The 14,048-nt window shown below is 54.3% G+C and overlaps 1 protein-coding gene and 1 long non-coding RNA gene across 6 annotated transcripts; one reads left to right on the top strand and one right to left on the bottom strand.

Annotated features, from left to right (window-relative positions):
* Nucleotides 1-2,523: 2,523 nt before the first annotated feature.
* On the bottom strand, nucleotides 2,524-3,115 carry MRPS16 (mitochondrial ribosomal protein S16). The gene is made up of 3 exons (XM_086476235.1): nucleotides 3,090-3,115; nucleotides 2,740-3,000; nucleotides 2,524-2,654 (listed from the first exon to the last, which is right to left on the bottom strand). Exons 1-3 carry the CDS (start codon nucleotides 3,100-3,102, stop codon nucleotides 2,524-2,526), a joined length of 405 nt encoding a protein of 134 aa, XP_086332361.1. The 5' UTR covers nucleotides 3,103-3,115.
* Nucleotides 3,116-4,686: 1,571 nt separating this feature from the next.
* LOC147414089 (uncharacterized) lies at nucleotides 4,687-13,185 on the top strand. 5 transcript variants are annotated; one of them, XR_015183982.1, is made up of 6 exons: nucleotides 4,687-4,803; nucleotides 5,508-5,578; nucleotides 6,198-6,281; nucleotides 6,977-7,042; nucleotides 7,748-7,862; nucleotides 9,451-10,297. It is a non-coding gene; the product is annotated as an uncharacterized LOC147414089 (long non-coding RNA). The 5 variants fall into 5 exon arrangements; XR_015183986.1 differs by lacking the exon at nucleotides 4,687-4,803 and adding an exon at nucleotides 12,408-13,185 and having other exon boundaries at nucleotides 5,222-5,578; nucleotides 5,817-6,281; nucleotides 9,451-9,552; XR_015183983.1 differs by lacking the exon at nucleotides 7,748-7,862.
* The last annotated feature ends 863 nt before the right edge of the window (nucleotides 13,186-14,048 follow it).

A 14,048-nucleotide genomic window follows, 5' to 3' on the forward strand; every position in this document is an offset into this window, starting at 1 on the left:
TTTTGTTGCAATAGCCAATGGAACGGCCAACAGAGGAAATCACAGCATCAGAGCAGGAATCAAGATTTTGGTTTGTGTGAGTACAGTGCTAACCAAGCTTATGAAAGCTACTTAAATAATGAGGAATTGAACAGTATTGCTATCAAATGCTATGAAGAATTACTATGCTAGAGATTTGAGCTTCATCTGTAGCTTTCTTCAAGCCTAGCTTTTGCTGTGCGTCAGCCTGATGGTATTCTGCTCTGCTTCTGGCTTATGCTCGCTCCTTGTATGCAGTTATTTTTAGTCCACACAACTTTTGGGGGAAGAGGGGAAGTTGACAATACAGCTGAATAAGAGCTTCTTCCTACCAAGAAAGGAAAAATCTTACTCCTTTTGCCCTAGCCCTTGCTCTAGAAAGAGTATTTAGTACCATCTCTACAGTAACACATACCTCTTTGAATCTAGATGCCTATATTACTACGTACAGCCCCCTTAAGCAACAGGGCATCACAGCTCCAACAAAATGTATCAGCTAATCTCTTGAAGGGCAGGTTCAGCCCAAAGTGTAAATGGCACTCAGCACTTATAGCTAACTGCTACTGGTTTTCTCTAGCAAGCTCCAGGAAGCCTCAGCCATGCTTTTTTTCCAGCACTGCACCTCTCACCATTTGTACGATAGTAGAATTCTTAGTTGTAATTTGTTCGCAGCCTTCACCCACTGACAGCATCACAGCAGCTGAGAATTACGCTTTATAAGCTTGGTATGCCAATTTGTAATTTTTTTTTTTTTGAAGCTTGAGTTGTCCTGTACTGGTACACAGTACTCTGCATCTGTGCAGAAAAATCCACCGCTTCCATGGCAGGCTGGGTTTTCTGCGGCCCAGAGGCTGTGCATTGTTGCATAAACTGTTTCTGATCCACAAGTAACAATTTAGGAACCCTGAAAAAGTTACTCCTTTGGATTACAAGAAGAAACAGACCCATCACTTGTGCAGACAATGAAGAGGGAGTTAAGTGAGAAGAAACAGAGTTTTCTGTAAATCCCCTCTGATCGGTTCCATGTTTCTCAGCACAGCAGATGCCTTAGGAGGGGAATAGGCAGGGCAAGAGAAAAGCATGCGGAAAGCATAACCTGAGCACTGCCAAACTCTCCTCTTAGAACTTCCTTCATTTACCTGGTGTTACTACTGTTCTGTCTTGCAACAGTAGTGTCTGATGCTAATTGTTGCTCACCCTGTTGCATTACAGGGCACCCCCATAGCACTTCAGTATTCAGAACAACATGAAAGCAACTGCTTTACTGCCTTGTGTATGATAGTGGGATGCTTTATTTAATAACAAAGTAATTTTTTTTTAATAGGAAAAAAAGCCAGGCCTTCACAAAACTCTCAAAAGAAACCTTACAAACCTACCTTCTTGTGTTTGAAGCAGAAAGCTCCAGAAAGGGAAAGCTGTGTGGTACCTTTGGATTATGATAGGAGGAACAGTACAGATGCAAATCTTTACATTTGAAGCAAGGAAATCTAGAGTAAGCTAGAGAGGAGCTTTCTCTAAACCGTGTATGAGAGTACAGTCACCATTTTATATAGAATGTGGCTCTGAATGTATCAAATATGTGGAAGAAGCAGAAGGTATTAGAAAAACAATACCACCTTTCACAGCCTCATCCACTTCAAAGAATAGTTTATTAATCATCTACTCCAATCTTTTATCCATAAGCAGAAATAAATCCACCCATTCTCAGTATTGTGATTTTGTTAAAAGCAAGCAAGCCCCTTTATTAGAGCGTTTTCTCTATTCTCCCTCTATCAGGGTGGTTACGTTACAAGCCTTATTGGGCTGCAAAACTGAAAACTTGTCTTTGCCTGACCTTTGTAGAGTCATGTGAGAGTTGCACCAAAGGAAACCCCAAAAAGTAATTAATGTATCTAAGGCAGGAGAGAGATTTCAGTGGGTTTCTTGCTTCTGGGCACGGGGTCAAATATGTGATGAAGTAGTAAGACTCCTATCTCACTTTATGCAAATCCCACTCTCTTTGCCAGAGACTGAAATCCTTCCCTTCTGCTTCTGAGTGAAGAAATAGGCCCTGAACCTCTGTGAGGTGAAACTAAACAGAAACTAGACAGCTGCAGTCCCATTTGCATTTGTCTGCCCCAGGCCTCTCCTGGACTGTCCTGTTACAGTAAATCAGAGCCAGGAGTCAAAACACTTGACAGGTGCAGTAAGCAAATGCAGTCTGGCAGTAGTCATGTCATTGCTGCAGAAAGTGATATGCTAGAGCTAATAACGTGCCTTTAGGAAAATGCCTCCTGGAATGGTTCCATAGCTACATTATAGTAGGAAAGCCCCTTTTCCATTTGCTGCACCAAATTTGGCAGCAACATTAACCTTTTCAGGGCGGAATGCGGAGAGAGCACCACAGGCACAGTGTAAAGCGTGCAAATGACACTTTAATGCGGTCAGTTGGGTTGACGGGGCAGGGTGCAGCCTTGGGCCGGGGTGGTTCTGTGCCGCTCGGCAGCCCCTTGGCCGGGGCGTCTCTCAGGGCGTGTCGCTGGGCCCGGGCGAGCCGTCCCCAGTGGGCGCGGCGGCCTCGTGCGCTCGCCGCCGCCGCCGCAGCCTCTCGGCGCCGGTGACCGTCATGGGGTGGAGCGGCAGGAACCCCGCCAGACCTGCGAGGAGAGGCGGTGAGCCGCGGCGAGCCGTAGCGCCCCTGCCCCCCAGCTCCCCGCTCCCGGACGCCCACTCCGGGCCTACCCAGGAGCTTCTCAGCGGGCCGGGAGAGTTGCGCGCCGCAGCCCAGCCAGTAGCGCAGCCGTTCCAGGTTGAGCCCCGCCACCCTCTCGCCGTGGGCGTTAGCTAGCGGGTCGAGACAGCCGAGCTGCTCCAGGTACTTCCCGTCGCGGGCACGCCTGCTGTGCGCTGCCACGATGCGGAAGAAGGGCCGGTTGGTGCAGCCGCCGAGGGCGAAGCGGATCACGACGTGCCCGCCGCGGTAGCCCTTCAGGAGGCAGGTACCTGCGAGGAGAGCGCGAAGCGGTTGGAGGGCCGGGGCCGGGGCCGGGGCCGGGGCCGAGGCTGGTGGGCCGCCCCCCCTCCGCACTCACCGAGCTGCACCATGACGGCGGACGGACCTCCTCTGCGTCGCGGAGCGATGACGTACGAGGGACCGGAAGCGCGGCGTCTAGCACCGCCCCGGAAGGGGCGCGGGCAGACCAGGCCCGGGGAGCGGCCCGTCTCCCTCCCGCGGGAGCAGAGGCGGGCGCGCGGCGGAGCCCGGTTTCTTCTCGCAGGCAGCGGACGACGGTCAGGGCCGCCCAGCGCCGAGGGCCCCGGGCGCCGCGGATTTCGGGAGGTCTGCCCGCCGCCGTGTGTCCGGAGGCAAGGGGGTGGCAAGGGCTGCCGGTGGCAGGAGGGATGAGCTGAGGGGTGTGCGCGGGGGGTGAGGAGGGCCGGGCCGGGCTGCGGGGCGGGGGCGCTCCGCAGGCGCGGCTGTTGGGAGCGGGAGGGGAGGGATGCGGAGCTGCGTCGTTTGGCTGTTTCCAAGTCCTTGTGGGTGAGAGCCTGCTGGATCTGTGGCTTCCCTGTGGAAGGGGGATCTCTGGGACGTCTTTTTTCATCTCTGTCCTGATTCTTTAATTCCTGCCGCTCTGCCCTGTAGTCCATCGCATTTTTTTTTCCCTTTCTCTATCATAGTCTGGTTCCGTGTTTAATTTTTCCCTTTCTGCCCTGCAGTCCGTCGCTATTTTTCCTTTCTCCATCTTTCTCTGTATGGCTGTAGGTCCCTACTTTTTAAAATTCCTCCCTCTGTGTCTTGTAGCGCATCGTGGTTTTTCCATTCTCAGTCCCTCTCTGTCCAGCCCCCTGTCCCTACTTTTTAGGGCCTTCCTCTCTTTCCTGTGGTCCATCACTATTATTTTCTTTCACTACCTTGCTCTGTCTTGCTCCCTGCCAGTATTTTCCATTTTGTCCCTATCCGTCTTGTAGCCCATCACTATCTAATTCTCCATCTCTGCCTGGTTCCCTGTCCCTATTTAGTAATTCCTCCATCTCCACCCTGTACTTTGGCTCTTTTTTGTCTTTCTCTCCCTGCTCCTTTTCTTCTTTCCTCCCTCTCTTGTGCTGCTCATCTCCATCCTGGTCCCCATCCTTCTTTGTTGGTCTCTGTCCTATTCCTTCTCCCTCTCCCTGCTGCCTCTCTTCCTCTCTCCCTGCTGCTTCTTTCTGCACCTCTGTCAGGCTCCCTATCCCCATTCCTCTCTTGCCATCCCGTCTCTTCCCCACTCTCTCTTGCTACACCCGGCCTTGTGAGCTGGCTGCCACTTTTCTCCTCTCTTCTAGTGTCCTGCACACTGCTCCTCCACCTCTGCCCAGCAGCCCCTCGCTCCAGGAGCCAGCCGACCAACCATCTGTTCCCCACGATGAGCATGACTCTGGGAAGGGCTGCCGAGGTGTCCCAGGGGCAGGGGTAGTGTTGGGGGCCCTGAGCCCCGGAGCAGACTCGCTGCCGGGACTTGTTACATGCTTGACTGAGTAAACACTCGCCATCTCCTTTACCCTGCCGGCTGCGTTTGCAGTCCCTTTGCACAGGCAAGGGGCTGTGAAGGGAGCAGGGGAGGAGGTGTGCTGTGGGGGTTGGGCAGTGGCCCCCTGCTCCTGCGGGGCTCCAGGTGGGGGCAGTGAAGCTGATGACGACGGCCCGGCCCCTCCCCGGGAACGGGTGGCTGGTGCTGCTCGGCCCCGGGTGGCCGAGGAGGGGCCAGCGTGAGCCACAGGAGGAGCAGAGCGGCCGCCGGGCTTATGGCTGTGCTGAGGAAGAAGGTAAGTGGGGCCGGGCGATCGACCGGTGCGTCCCGGGAAAAGCCCCCAGGAGGGCGGGGGGCGGCCGAGCCGGTGGAGTCCATGTCAGAGGGAGTGTCGGGTGGAAACGGTGTCCTGCAGGGCCGTAAGGCAGGGAAGGCTGTCTGTCGCGGCATGCCGAGCGGTCCGGCCCTCGGCTGCGGGGTGGCCACGCGGCGTTACCCGGTACGCGCCAGGAGCTGCACTTTTCGCGGCTGCCGCGCATCCGCGTTGCTCTCGGGCGCGTGCGGCACAGCACGACGTGCGGTTTCCTGTTTGTTTTTGTGCGAACTTGCGGTGCGGCCGGGGCTTGAGAGCGCATGCGCGCTGGGGCATCGCCCGGCTTCCGAGGAGCGGAACCGCAGCTCAGGCGCTGCGCGTGCCGCTGGCCGCCCCCGTCGCTCAGTGTTCGCTGTCCAGCTGCCCGTCCTCCGTCCGCCCCTTGGCCCGCTGGCCCACTCCCACCCCGTCTTTGACTCTCTCCTGCCTTCTTTATTCCTCTCATTCAAGTTTTCGTGCGGTCCCTCTGTACTGCTCCCTGGCCCTGTTTTTTTCACCACCACGTCCCTGCAGGGCTCCTCGGCCCTCTTTAATTGGTTTCTCTATCTCACTGATCTTTTCCCTGTACCTTTCTCTGATCCTCAGTTCTTCTCCCTCATCTTTTCTCTTTCTGTTCCTCTGCCCAGCTCCCCATGGCCGTGTTTCGTTCTCCGTACCCGCTGCCTCAGCGACGACTGCCAAGTGGTCCCAGGGAAGGGTGAGTGAACGGCTCCGAGCCCCAGAGCAGACACGTTCCCGGCACCTAGATGCATTCCCGAATAAACACATGCCGCCTCCTTTGTACTCATGGCTGTGTCTGTAGTCCTTTGTACTCGTTAAGCGGGGGATCAGTTAACGTGGCCGTGGCTGCAGCTGCGGGCTGGGGCTGGAGGAGCCCGGGCTGGGGGCGGGGAGCAGTGAGGCTGATGGTGGTGATGGCTGCTCTGTGTCTCAAGGCTGCAGCCTCAGGGGATGGTGCTGCCTGGGCCCGTCTGCCTGAGAGTGCTGACATCAGACAGGCTGACGGTCAGTTGTGTTGATGGAGGGTAGCAATCACGACAAACTTACCTACACAGCTGCAGATGAGCTGGCACTTCTTTATTGCAGCGCTGGGAAGACGGGCGATAGCTCCTCCTGATGCGCTTCAAAGTTACATCTAAAATTCGGCGTTTTTATATCCTTTTTCTGCAAAGTCATGATCTTTAACATGTTTTAATATAAGCATGTGTGTTATGCCCGCTATTAATTTTGATGTTTACAATGGTTGTTCCACCTTATTATATAACTTTATTAATATTCCCATGCTAATATAATCATTGGTTATTTTACTGATCTAGATCTCTGATATACAAATCAGGGTGGGGAGGATGGGAGAGTCTTCACAGCAACATTCCTTTGTTTCTGTGGTTTCATCACATAAGGTAAGTAGCTGAGAATGTACGTTTTCACTCCTCGTACCTGTCTCCCTGCCTCCCTGTTCTGTGTTCTGGACAATTTCACAATCCGTAGCAGCTTTAGCTTTGGCCGTCTTTGTAAGGCCTGCAGCTGCTGTCTCTTAGCATAAGTGAGGTTTTGTATATTTCTTACTATAATGTAAATTAATTGAATCAGGAAATAATTTAATATAAGACATTAGTTGTTCATTAAAAACCAATTAATTATCAATGAAAAGTAATTAGCTATTCCAAATTTAGATCTGATTGTAACAGTTGGAGTCGGGGCAGTTCCTAGGGATTTTCTGAGAGCTGGTGGAGAGGAAGCAGAAAGAAGGGCAGATGGCTGCCCCCACCCCTCTGGGCACCTGGAGGCTTTCCCACCCCCTGGAAAAGGCACTCAACAAAACTCCTCTAGCCCTGCTCACTCCATGCAGCTGCCCCCAGGTCTAGCACCTCCCCTGAAGCCTGTCCCATAGCCACAGACCGCCCCAGACCATGCCCTCACAGCAGCAAGCTGGCCTGTGAGCGTGCTTTATTGTCCCATAAACGCGGGTGCCGTTTGCATCAGTCTGGGGAAAGAGGGGCGTTGCCAGAAGCTCTTGCAGAAGGAGGGGTTCTTGCCCGGGGAGAGCCACAAGCATCACTGTGGACAACAGTTGACCGTTCTTTATGTCTCCCAGGGACAGCACTCAGGACTCAGTTGCTGGTTCCTTCCCTGGGGATGTTGCTGACTGCATCTGGCTCAGGTTTGTGTCCTTATTCTCCTACTTAAATGACTTTAATTCCCTACACGGTCATGTTGCTGATGCCATAGATACAGTAAAAGAGAAGGTATCGTCGTTTCCAGTACAGGTCGCTGTCTTTGCTCAGTGCTTTGTACGCCATAACATGGAGGCAGGTGAGGAAACTCCCCGCTGCTCCTCCGGCCGCCCTTGTGTCTGCTGGGGGTCACCCCAGCCTCTTTCCCGGGGGATTGCAGGAAAGGTGGTGAGCAGGGCCACGGGTATACGAGCCCCGGCCTCTGCACAGGGAGCCCGTTCTGCTCTGGGCTGCTGCGGTGCAGGAACTCCACTGGTCCGGTCGCTGGCGGCAGCTCTGGAGCCAGCTGGGCTGCACGGGCATTGGGGGTTTGGTCATGGAGAGAAGTGGAGGCGTTGGTGTGAGGGAAGAGCTTCGGGACCGGCCGAGGTTCTGCTGTAGGCATAGTAGGAAGTACCCTTGTATGCAGTTGTTTTTGTTGTTTCAGGCTGGCGGTTTTCCGTTGCGGGTTTGGGGGTGGCAAAGTGGTTTAATAGCCTGCCATTTTTTTTTCTTTTATTCTGGATGCATTATGTTTTCCTGGAATTCCTAACTAAGGGAGATGGAACCTTGTTTTTTTTCTCCACCGTTTTTACTGCGTGCTGTGTAAGATGCTGACGTCTTGATCTATGCTGATTTTTCTCTCTTGATAGGACCGACGGTGAGATTGTCCAGCGGGGGTTAGGGTGAGCGTCTTGTACTCGCCTGTATAGAGAGCTTGAGCGTTTCTCAAGAAGGCGTCTTCCCTGGAACTTCTCAGAGAAGAGGGTTTGTGTTCTTTGTGCTCGTAACAGCCTCCGGCTGGGGTCTTTCTTCTGTTGTAGACCTGGGCACGCGAGCCTTCCCGTTACTCCGTTTCTGACTTTTTTGTGAAGCGCCCGATGAGACGTGTCGTAGTGCTGGTCATGGCAGTTACGTTTCCTTGTTGTTTTTCACCTATTGTGTGTTTAGCACTGGTTTCTGTGGTTGCAAGGTGCCTGTGTTAGATCTTTGAGCCGCTGTGGTTTTTCCGTCAGCCAACCGCCACTGTGATTCCTCAGGGGGTTCAGCTGTAAGGAGGTGGTCGGTGGTGCTTGTTCCATGTGCGCTATACTGCACATTACTGGGGTCTCGATGCTCCGGCGGTTTATTATTTTGCGGTAGGCGGGCGCATCGGTAGCCGCACCGAGGGTCTCGTGCTCCTCGACTCACCGGGGTACCACCGACCGAGCACTCCCCGTCTTGCGCGAGAAGCTCCACACGCAGATCTGTCCGGTGCGTCTCGTGTCTGAGAAGGTGATGGGTGGTCCGGGATGCGCCGGGGTATCCACTGTCGAGTGGTCTGTTCTCACAGAGCCCTCTTCTGGGATGACGACTACTCCACATCCTGTGGATGTTGGGTCTTGGGGCCCGGCTTCTCGCGTGTCCATTGTTGCGGTTGTGGCCGTATCTTTTCGTCAGGGGCCGTGGCATTTGACTTCCGGGGCGGAAGGTGTTAAGGGTCGTACGCATAGGGCCGGGTGTTGCTTTGGCTTTGGTTTTCTGTGATGGCTGGCTGGCTGTTGTTGGAGTCTAGAGGGTATTCCTACGTGGAAAGGAGACCTCCGGAACCATTAAGCTGTTGCTCCGCATCCGGGTGACTCGTTCGATGCCGTTTTCAGATGCAGTGAGACGAGCCGTGCGCCAAAGGGTTAGAGGAGGGGCGAGGGAGCGGCCGTAAGAAGGCGGGTTGGTGCGTGGTGTCGGCGGGCAGATGCGGCCGATGGCTGTGTGAGCAGCTGACAGGTCTTGGTAGGTTTGTTGTATTCCTAAGGCATGAAGCAGCGAGTGAAGCGGGGTATGGGCACCGCGGGTGGCTGGGGCAAGGCGAGCTGGCACTGGTGGGCTGCAGCAGCGCAGTTACTTTTCAGGCGTTGTGTTGTTCATGAAGTTTATAAGCATCCCTTATTGGTTGTGTTTTACAGGTGGTACCTGAGCCTCAATGCGGCAGCTGGCAGAGGTCGGGTGGGTGGGCGGCCGAAGTAGACGAGTAGGAGAGGGGAGTGGGCATGGGCAGGCTGTGGTTTCGGGTGGTATCTCAGCACGTGCCTTTTGTTTTGGCTTTCGCGGGTCACGCACGTAGCCTCGGAGGGGCGAAGCCGCGTGCCGACCAGCGGCCTGAGGAGGCGAGGCGGTTGTCAGTCGGGCTGGCGTCCGAGAGTGGAGCGTCTTGCGGCAGCTTGGTCAAGCATTTCTGTTTGGTTGTGCGGGTGTTACGCAGCTGCCTTTGGAGTTGGGTGAGCTTTTGAGGTGGTGAGCTAAGGAGCAGCAAGGAGGGGCGTGGGGCTGGTGATTTCTGCCAAGTGTGACGGTATTTCTCTGTCTGTTGCTACCTTAGGTGCCGCAAGCGATGACGGCTGCAGCGTCCAACACTGGAATCGGTGCGGAGCAGTTGAGCGGAAGACCACGTTCCTTTTGAGGAGAAGGGTGTTTGGAGGAGGTCTGTGGTGACTCGTGTGACAACTACCGCTGTCAGCGGTGTGTGGGGTTTTTTTTTCTGCAGGTGACGAGGAGGAACGTGGCAACTGCAGGAGTAATCGGGTTAGTTGATGTGGTTTCTGTTGAGGATGGACGCGGGTCCCCAGCCCTCTGGAAGCAAAGCTGAGGGACTGAGGACCACTGTCCTGCAGTGCGTAACTTTGATTTCAGTTGGAAAAGAGATTTTCCCAAAATGGGAATCTTTCTCCTTCAAAGAAATTGCGTTGTACGAACTGCCTGTCGGACTCTGTGTGCTTGGCTGTAGAAGTCATGAGCAGCAAGACTTTTTGCCCTCTTTTGTAAAACAAAACAACAGAGAAGTCAATTTGTTTCCAAAGACTGAAGCACAGCAGGTGTTCCAAAAGTGGATGGCGTCGCTGGTCTTTGCGTTCTTGGTTGCAACGGTCGAGATATGATTAAAAAATGTTCCTCTGCGTGCTTTGGTACAGCCAGAAGCCTTAGCGCATCTGCCAGTCCTGTTCGGTGGTCTTACCTATTGCAGCCCTGGGGATTTGAATTTCTTTTTTTTTTTTTTTCTTTTTAATGAGTAAAACCATGTGGGGTATCTATTATTTCACTGATCTTTTCCTGTCATACATGAAACTCTAGAGAAAGTTAAAATTGTATAATTGGCAGAATGACTAACGCGATTTAAACTCGCTGCCGGATCAGTACAGCGTGTAATATATGAGGTGTACTTAAGCGGTCAGGGGTTTCTCTAACTCTTCCAAGCCAGAGGCAGCTGCATATTACTGCATTTCTTCCCTGTGTTTTGACAGAGCGCTCTGAAATACTTTGTTTCTAATCATGTGACATGATAGAACAAGAGGGGGGGGGGGGGGAGCAGAGTCAAATAACAACTGTGTATTTCGGAGACAGGTGTAAGCATAGATCTAGATGGGGGTGTACAGCCTTGTCCTGCAGCAGCGCTGTAAGGAAGGGCATCAAACATGAGCAAGAGCAGTTGCTTTTCTGCTAAGAATGTGTTGGAAATCGTATCTCTTTGTCTTACTATGGAGTGTTAAGTATTCAAATCACTCTGGTTTGTAGAGGATGCGTCTTATTTTGGGCTGGTCTCCTTCAGTTCGACTGCTCTCCTGTCCCTCCTTCTATTGAATTCCTGTCCTTTCTTCTGTGTTGTTCTTCTAATGTGCTGAACTATGGCTGGGGCCTTTTGTTTCCTGATGTCTTGCTGTGAGTGTCCGGTGCTGCGCAGCAGCTCACCGCCCAGGTTTGCCTGCTGGTCGCTCAGTGCTCTCACCCCGTGGGGCCAGCTCTGTCTCCGTCCAAGGGCTGCCCTGCAGGCGCAGCAGCCATGGCTATCTGGTGGGGAAAGGGGCAGTTGAGCATCTGCTGCGCGGCAGCCGACGTCGATGATCCAGCATGGGGCAGGTATTGAGTGTGGATTCTGTCTCGTGGGCTGTGGCAGGTGAGTGCTCGTCTGTGGGTTATGCCGGGGGGAGCCCTTGGTGTCGGTCATCCGCCACCGCTCTTCGGGTCCCCCTGTACCCCCAATGTCAGAGAAAGACGCAGGTGCTGCTGGCCCGCTGTGACCGCCAGGAGGTGCTGCGTGAAACGGCGCTCTGTGCTGCTTCCGCGTGGGTGGCTGCGGTACTGCAACTCGGGGTACGCGCATGCGCGCTGGCGGCCCTTTGCGGCGCTCTCTGCTACCACCATTTGACTAGGATTGGGTACTGGGGCGTGATACACGCTCGTGTGCGGCGACACCGATTTGTGGCGCTTGCTGCTGCCACCGTGTGACCGAAAAGCGGTACTGCAGCCCCAGAGGCGTGATGCCGCTCTCCCTGCTGCTACCCAGTGACCGAAAAGCAGTACTGCAGCCCCGGCGGCACGCTGCCGCTCTCTGCTGTTACTGTGTGAGCAAAGACCGGTACTGCAGCCTAGAAGCAGCGTATGCACTTTGGCGGCCGTTGCCGCGCTCTCTGCTACCACCCTGTGACCAAAAAGCGGTACTGCAGACTCAGCGGCGCTGCTGCGCTCCCTGCTGCCACCCTGTGACCGAAAAGCGGTACTGTAGCCACGAGGGCGCTGCCGCGCTCTCTGCGGCCACCCTGTGACCGAAAACCGGTACTGCAGCCACTAGGGCGCTGCCGCGCTCTCTGCGGCCACCCTGTGACCGAAAACCGGTACTGCAGCCACGAGGGCGCTGCCGCGCTCTCTGCGGCCACCCTGTGACCGAAAACCGGTACTGCAGCCACGAGGGCGCTGCCGCGCTCTCTGGGGCCACCCTGCGACTAAACAGCGGTAGTGCAGACGCAGCGGCGCTGCCACGCTCCCTGCTGACACCCTGTGATTGAAAAGCGGTACTGCAGCCCCGAAGGGGCTGCCGCGCTCTCTGCTGCCACCCTGTGACCGAAACGCGGTACTGCAGGCCCAGCGGAGCGTTCCGCGCTCCCTGCTGCTACCGTGTGACCAAAAAGCGGTTATGCAGCCCCGGGTGCGCGCTGCCGCGCTCTCTCCTGCTGCCTCCTACAGTGGGTGGGCTGCGCACTGCACGCTTTCCCCTTTGTGCCCCGTGGCGGCCCCTTCCCCGGGGGATGTTTGGAAGGGCGGTGGGCGGGCCTGGGGTAGATGAGTCCCGGGCTCTGCCCAGGGAACTCCTTCTGTGTGAGGCGATAGCTGTGGGATTGGGCAGGGTCCAGCAGCACCCACAGTAGAAAGTGCCCTGGGATGCAGCTTGAACTTTTTTTTTTTTCTTTGTCAGCAGTTTCATATGGAGTGTTCAGGGGTGACAAGAGGGTTTTAAAACACACAGCTTTTTTAACTGATGTTGTTGTTGTTGTTGTTTTGTTCTAGGTGCACTGGATTCTCCTGGAACTCTGAACTTCCTGCAGGATGGCAACTTGTTTTTTGTGACAAGTGTTTGTGAACCCATTTCCTTTCCTAGGACTGAAGATGAGATTATTGAGTAGCATGAGGATGCGCATCACGTCTGCATCTGTCTATGCCCCCCCATCCCCCTGTCTGTGCCTTCAGGTGGGGTTTTTCCCATGCCACACCGATCTTTGTGGCCTTGACTCCTGTGTGTGCACCTGGCCCTACTTCCCATGTCCCTGCCTCCCATGGGCATGCCTTGCCTGCTTTATTTTTCACGGTAGGGATGGACAACGACAAAAGTATATGTAAGAAGGCAGTCTTTATTAAGTTGCAAAAGCCAAGATGGACAAGATGGTGCAGCAGAAAAAGCATACCCTTTTATAACCTTTCTTATCTGTCCACCTTTTCATGCATTAAGGCTGCTGAAATGATTCGCTCAATAGCTCTGTCCATTCACCTCTATTCACATACTGATTGGCTGGAGCTCCTACTGTATTTCCCGCTGTATCTACTGTTCTCTTGCCAAATTTCTGCTCTGTGGCATTTACTTGTTCAGTCTCTTCTTGCTCAGTCTCTTATCACTTCCTCAAACTTGTTTACAACATTCTTCATCCACTTCTTCCGTCTTTTCAAGGGTATACTGGAATGCTGTCAAGGTCAACTTCATCTTCCTCAGTAAGGTTATCCCCAACAGCTTTTTGTACCCACTTTATGGGTGTGCATAGCTCACACCCTATCCTCCCCCTGTGCACCTGCCTTCCCCACCCCCCCCCCCCATGGGTGTGCCTTGCACCTGCCTCCCATGGGCATGTTTTGTCCCCCCCCCGCCCCATGTCCCTGCTCCATGCACCTGCCTTGCCCCCACTTCTCCAAGTACTGCTGCTCCAGACGCACACCACCAATAAACTATTTGCATTCCAAACTTTGCTCTGGCGCTTCCTTGGGCTTCAAATCCCTGAGACTACCCCCAAAATGCAATCACCAGTAGATGTCAGAGGAATGAGGGGCACCCAGCAGAGACATCCTGAAGTCTCATTGTTTCCATCAGGCTTTCCCAAGGGCAGGAGTTGGTGGGAGAGTGGAAAAGCAGCATTACTTTTTACATTTTCTTCCTACATCTCCCTCTTCTGAGCTCCTTGTCCCTGGGTCTTTGTTCTTGCCTGTGGACCCTGTTCCTGATGGGCTCCAGGTGTGGCCAGTGGGGCTAATGACAGGGCTGGCCCTGCTGTGGGCTATAAAGGGGCTGCCTGAGAGAGCTGGTAAAAGTGAACTGGCTGAGGAGGGAGTGGATGTGCCTCCAGCATGGAATGGCTGGTCCTTGTGGTGAGGAAGGATCCCCCTGAGCTGTCCATGATGAAGCAGACCACTAGTACACATTGCTGGGAGCTTGGTGCCTGCATCGGCTGTGTGTGTGAGCCGCTGGCCAGCCTGGCGGTGGAGGGGAGTTGAGAGAAAAGTGTTGGGGTGCTGAAGGTCTGAGCCGGTGCTGGGAGCTGGGGTGAGTCACATGTTCTCCCATGCACATCCCGGTCCATCTCTGCTGCCCTGCCTGTTGCTCCTTCCGCTGCCTGGGAAAGGGCTGCCGAGGGATGGGGGGGGCCAGCAATGGCTTTCTTTCCT

The sequence above is a fragment of the Leptosomus discolor genome, chromosome 20 (genome assembly GCF_034619465.1).
Source record: "Leptosomus discolor isolate bLepDis1 chromosome 20, bLepDis1.hap2, whole genome shotgun sequence".
Lineage (NCBI taxonomy): Eukaryota > Metazoa > Chordata > Aves > Leptosomiformes > Leptosomidae > Leptosomus > Leptosomus discolor.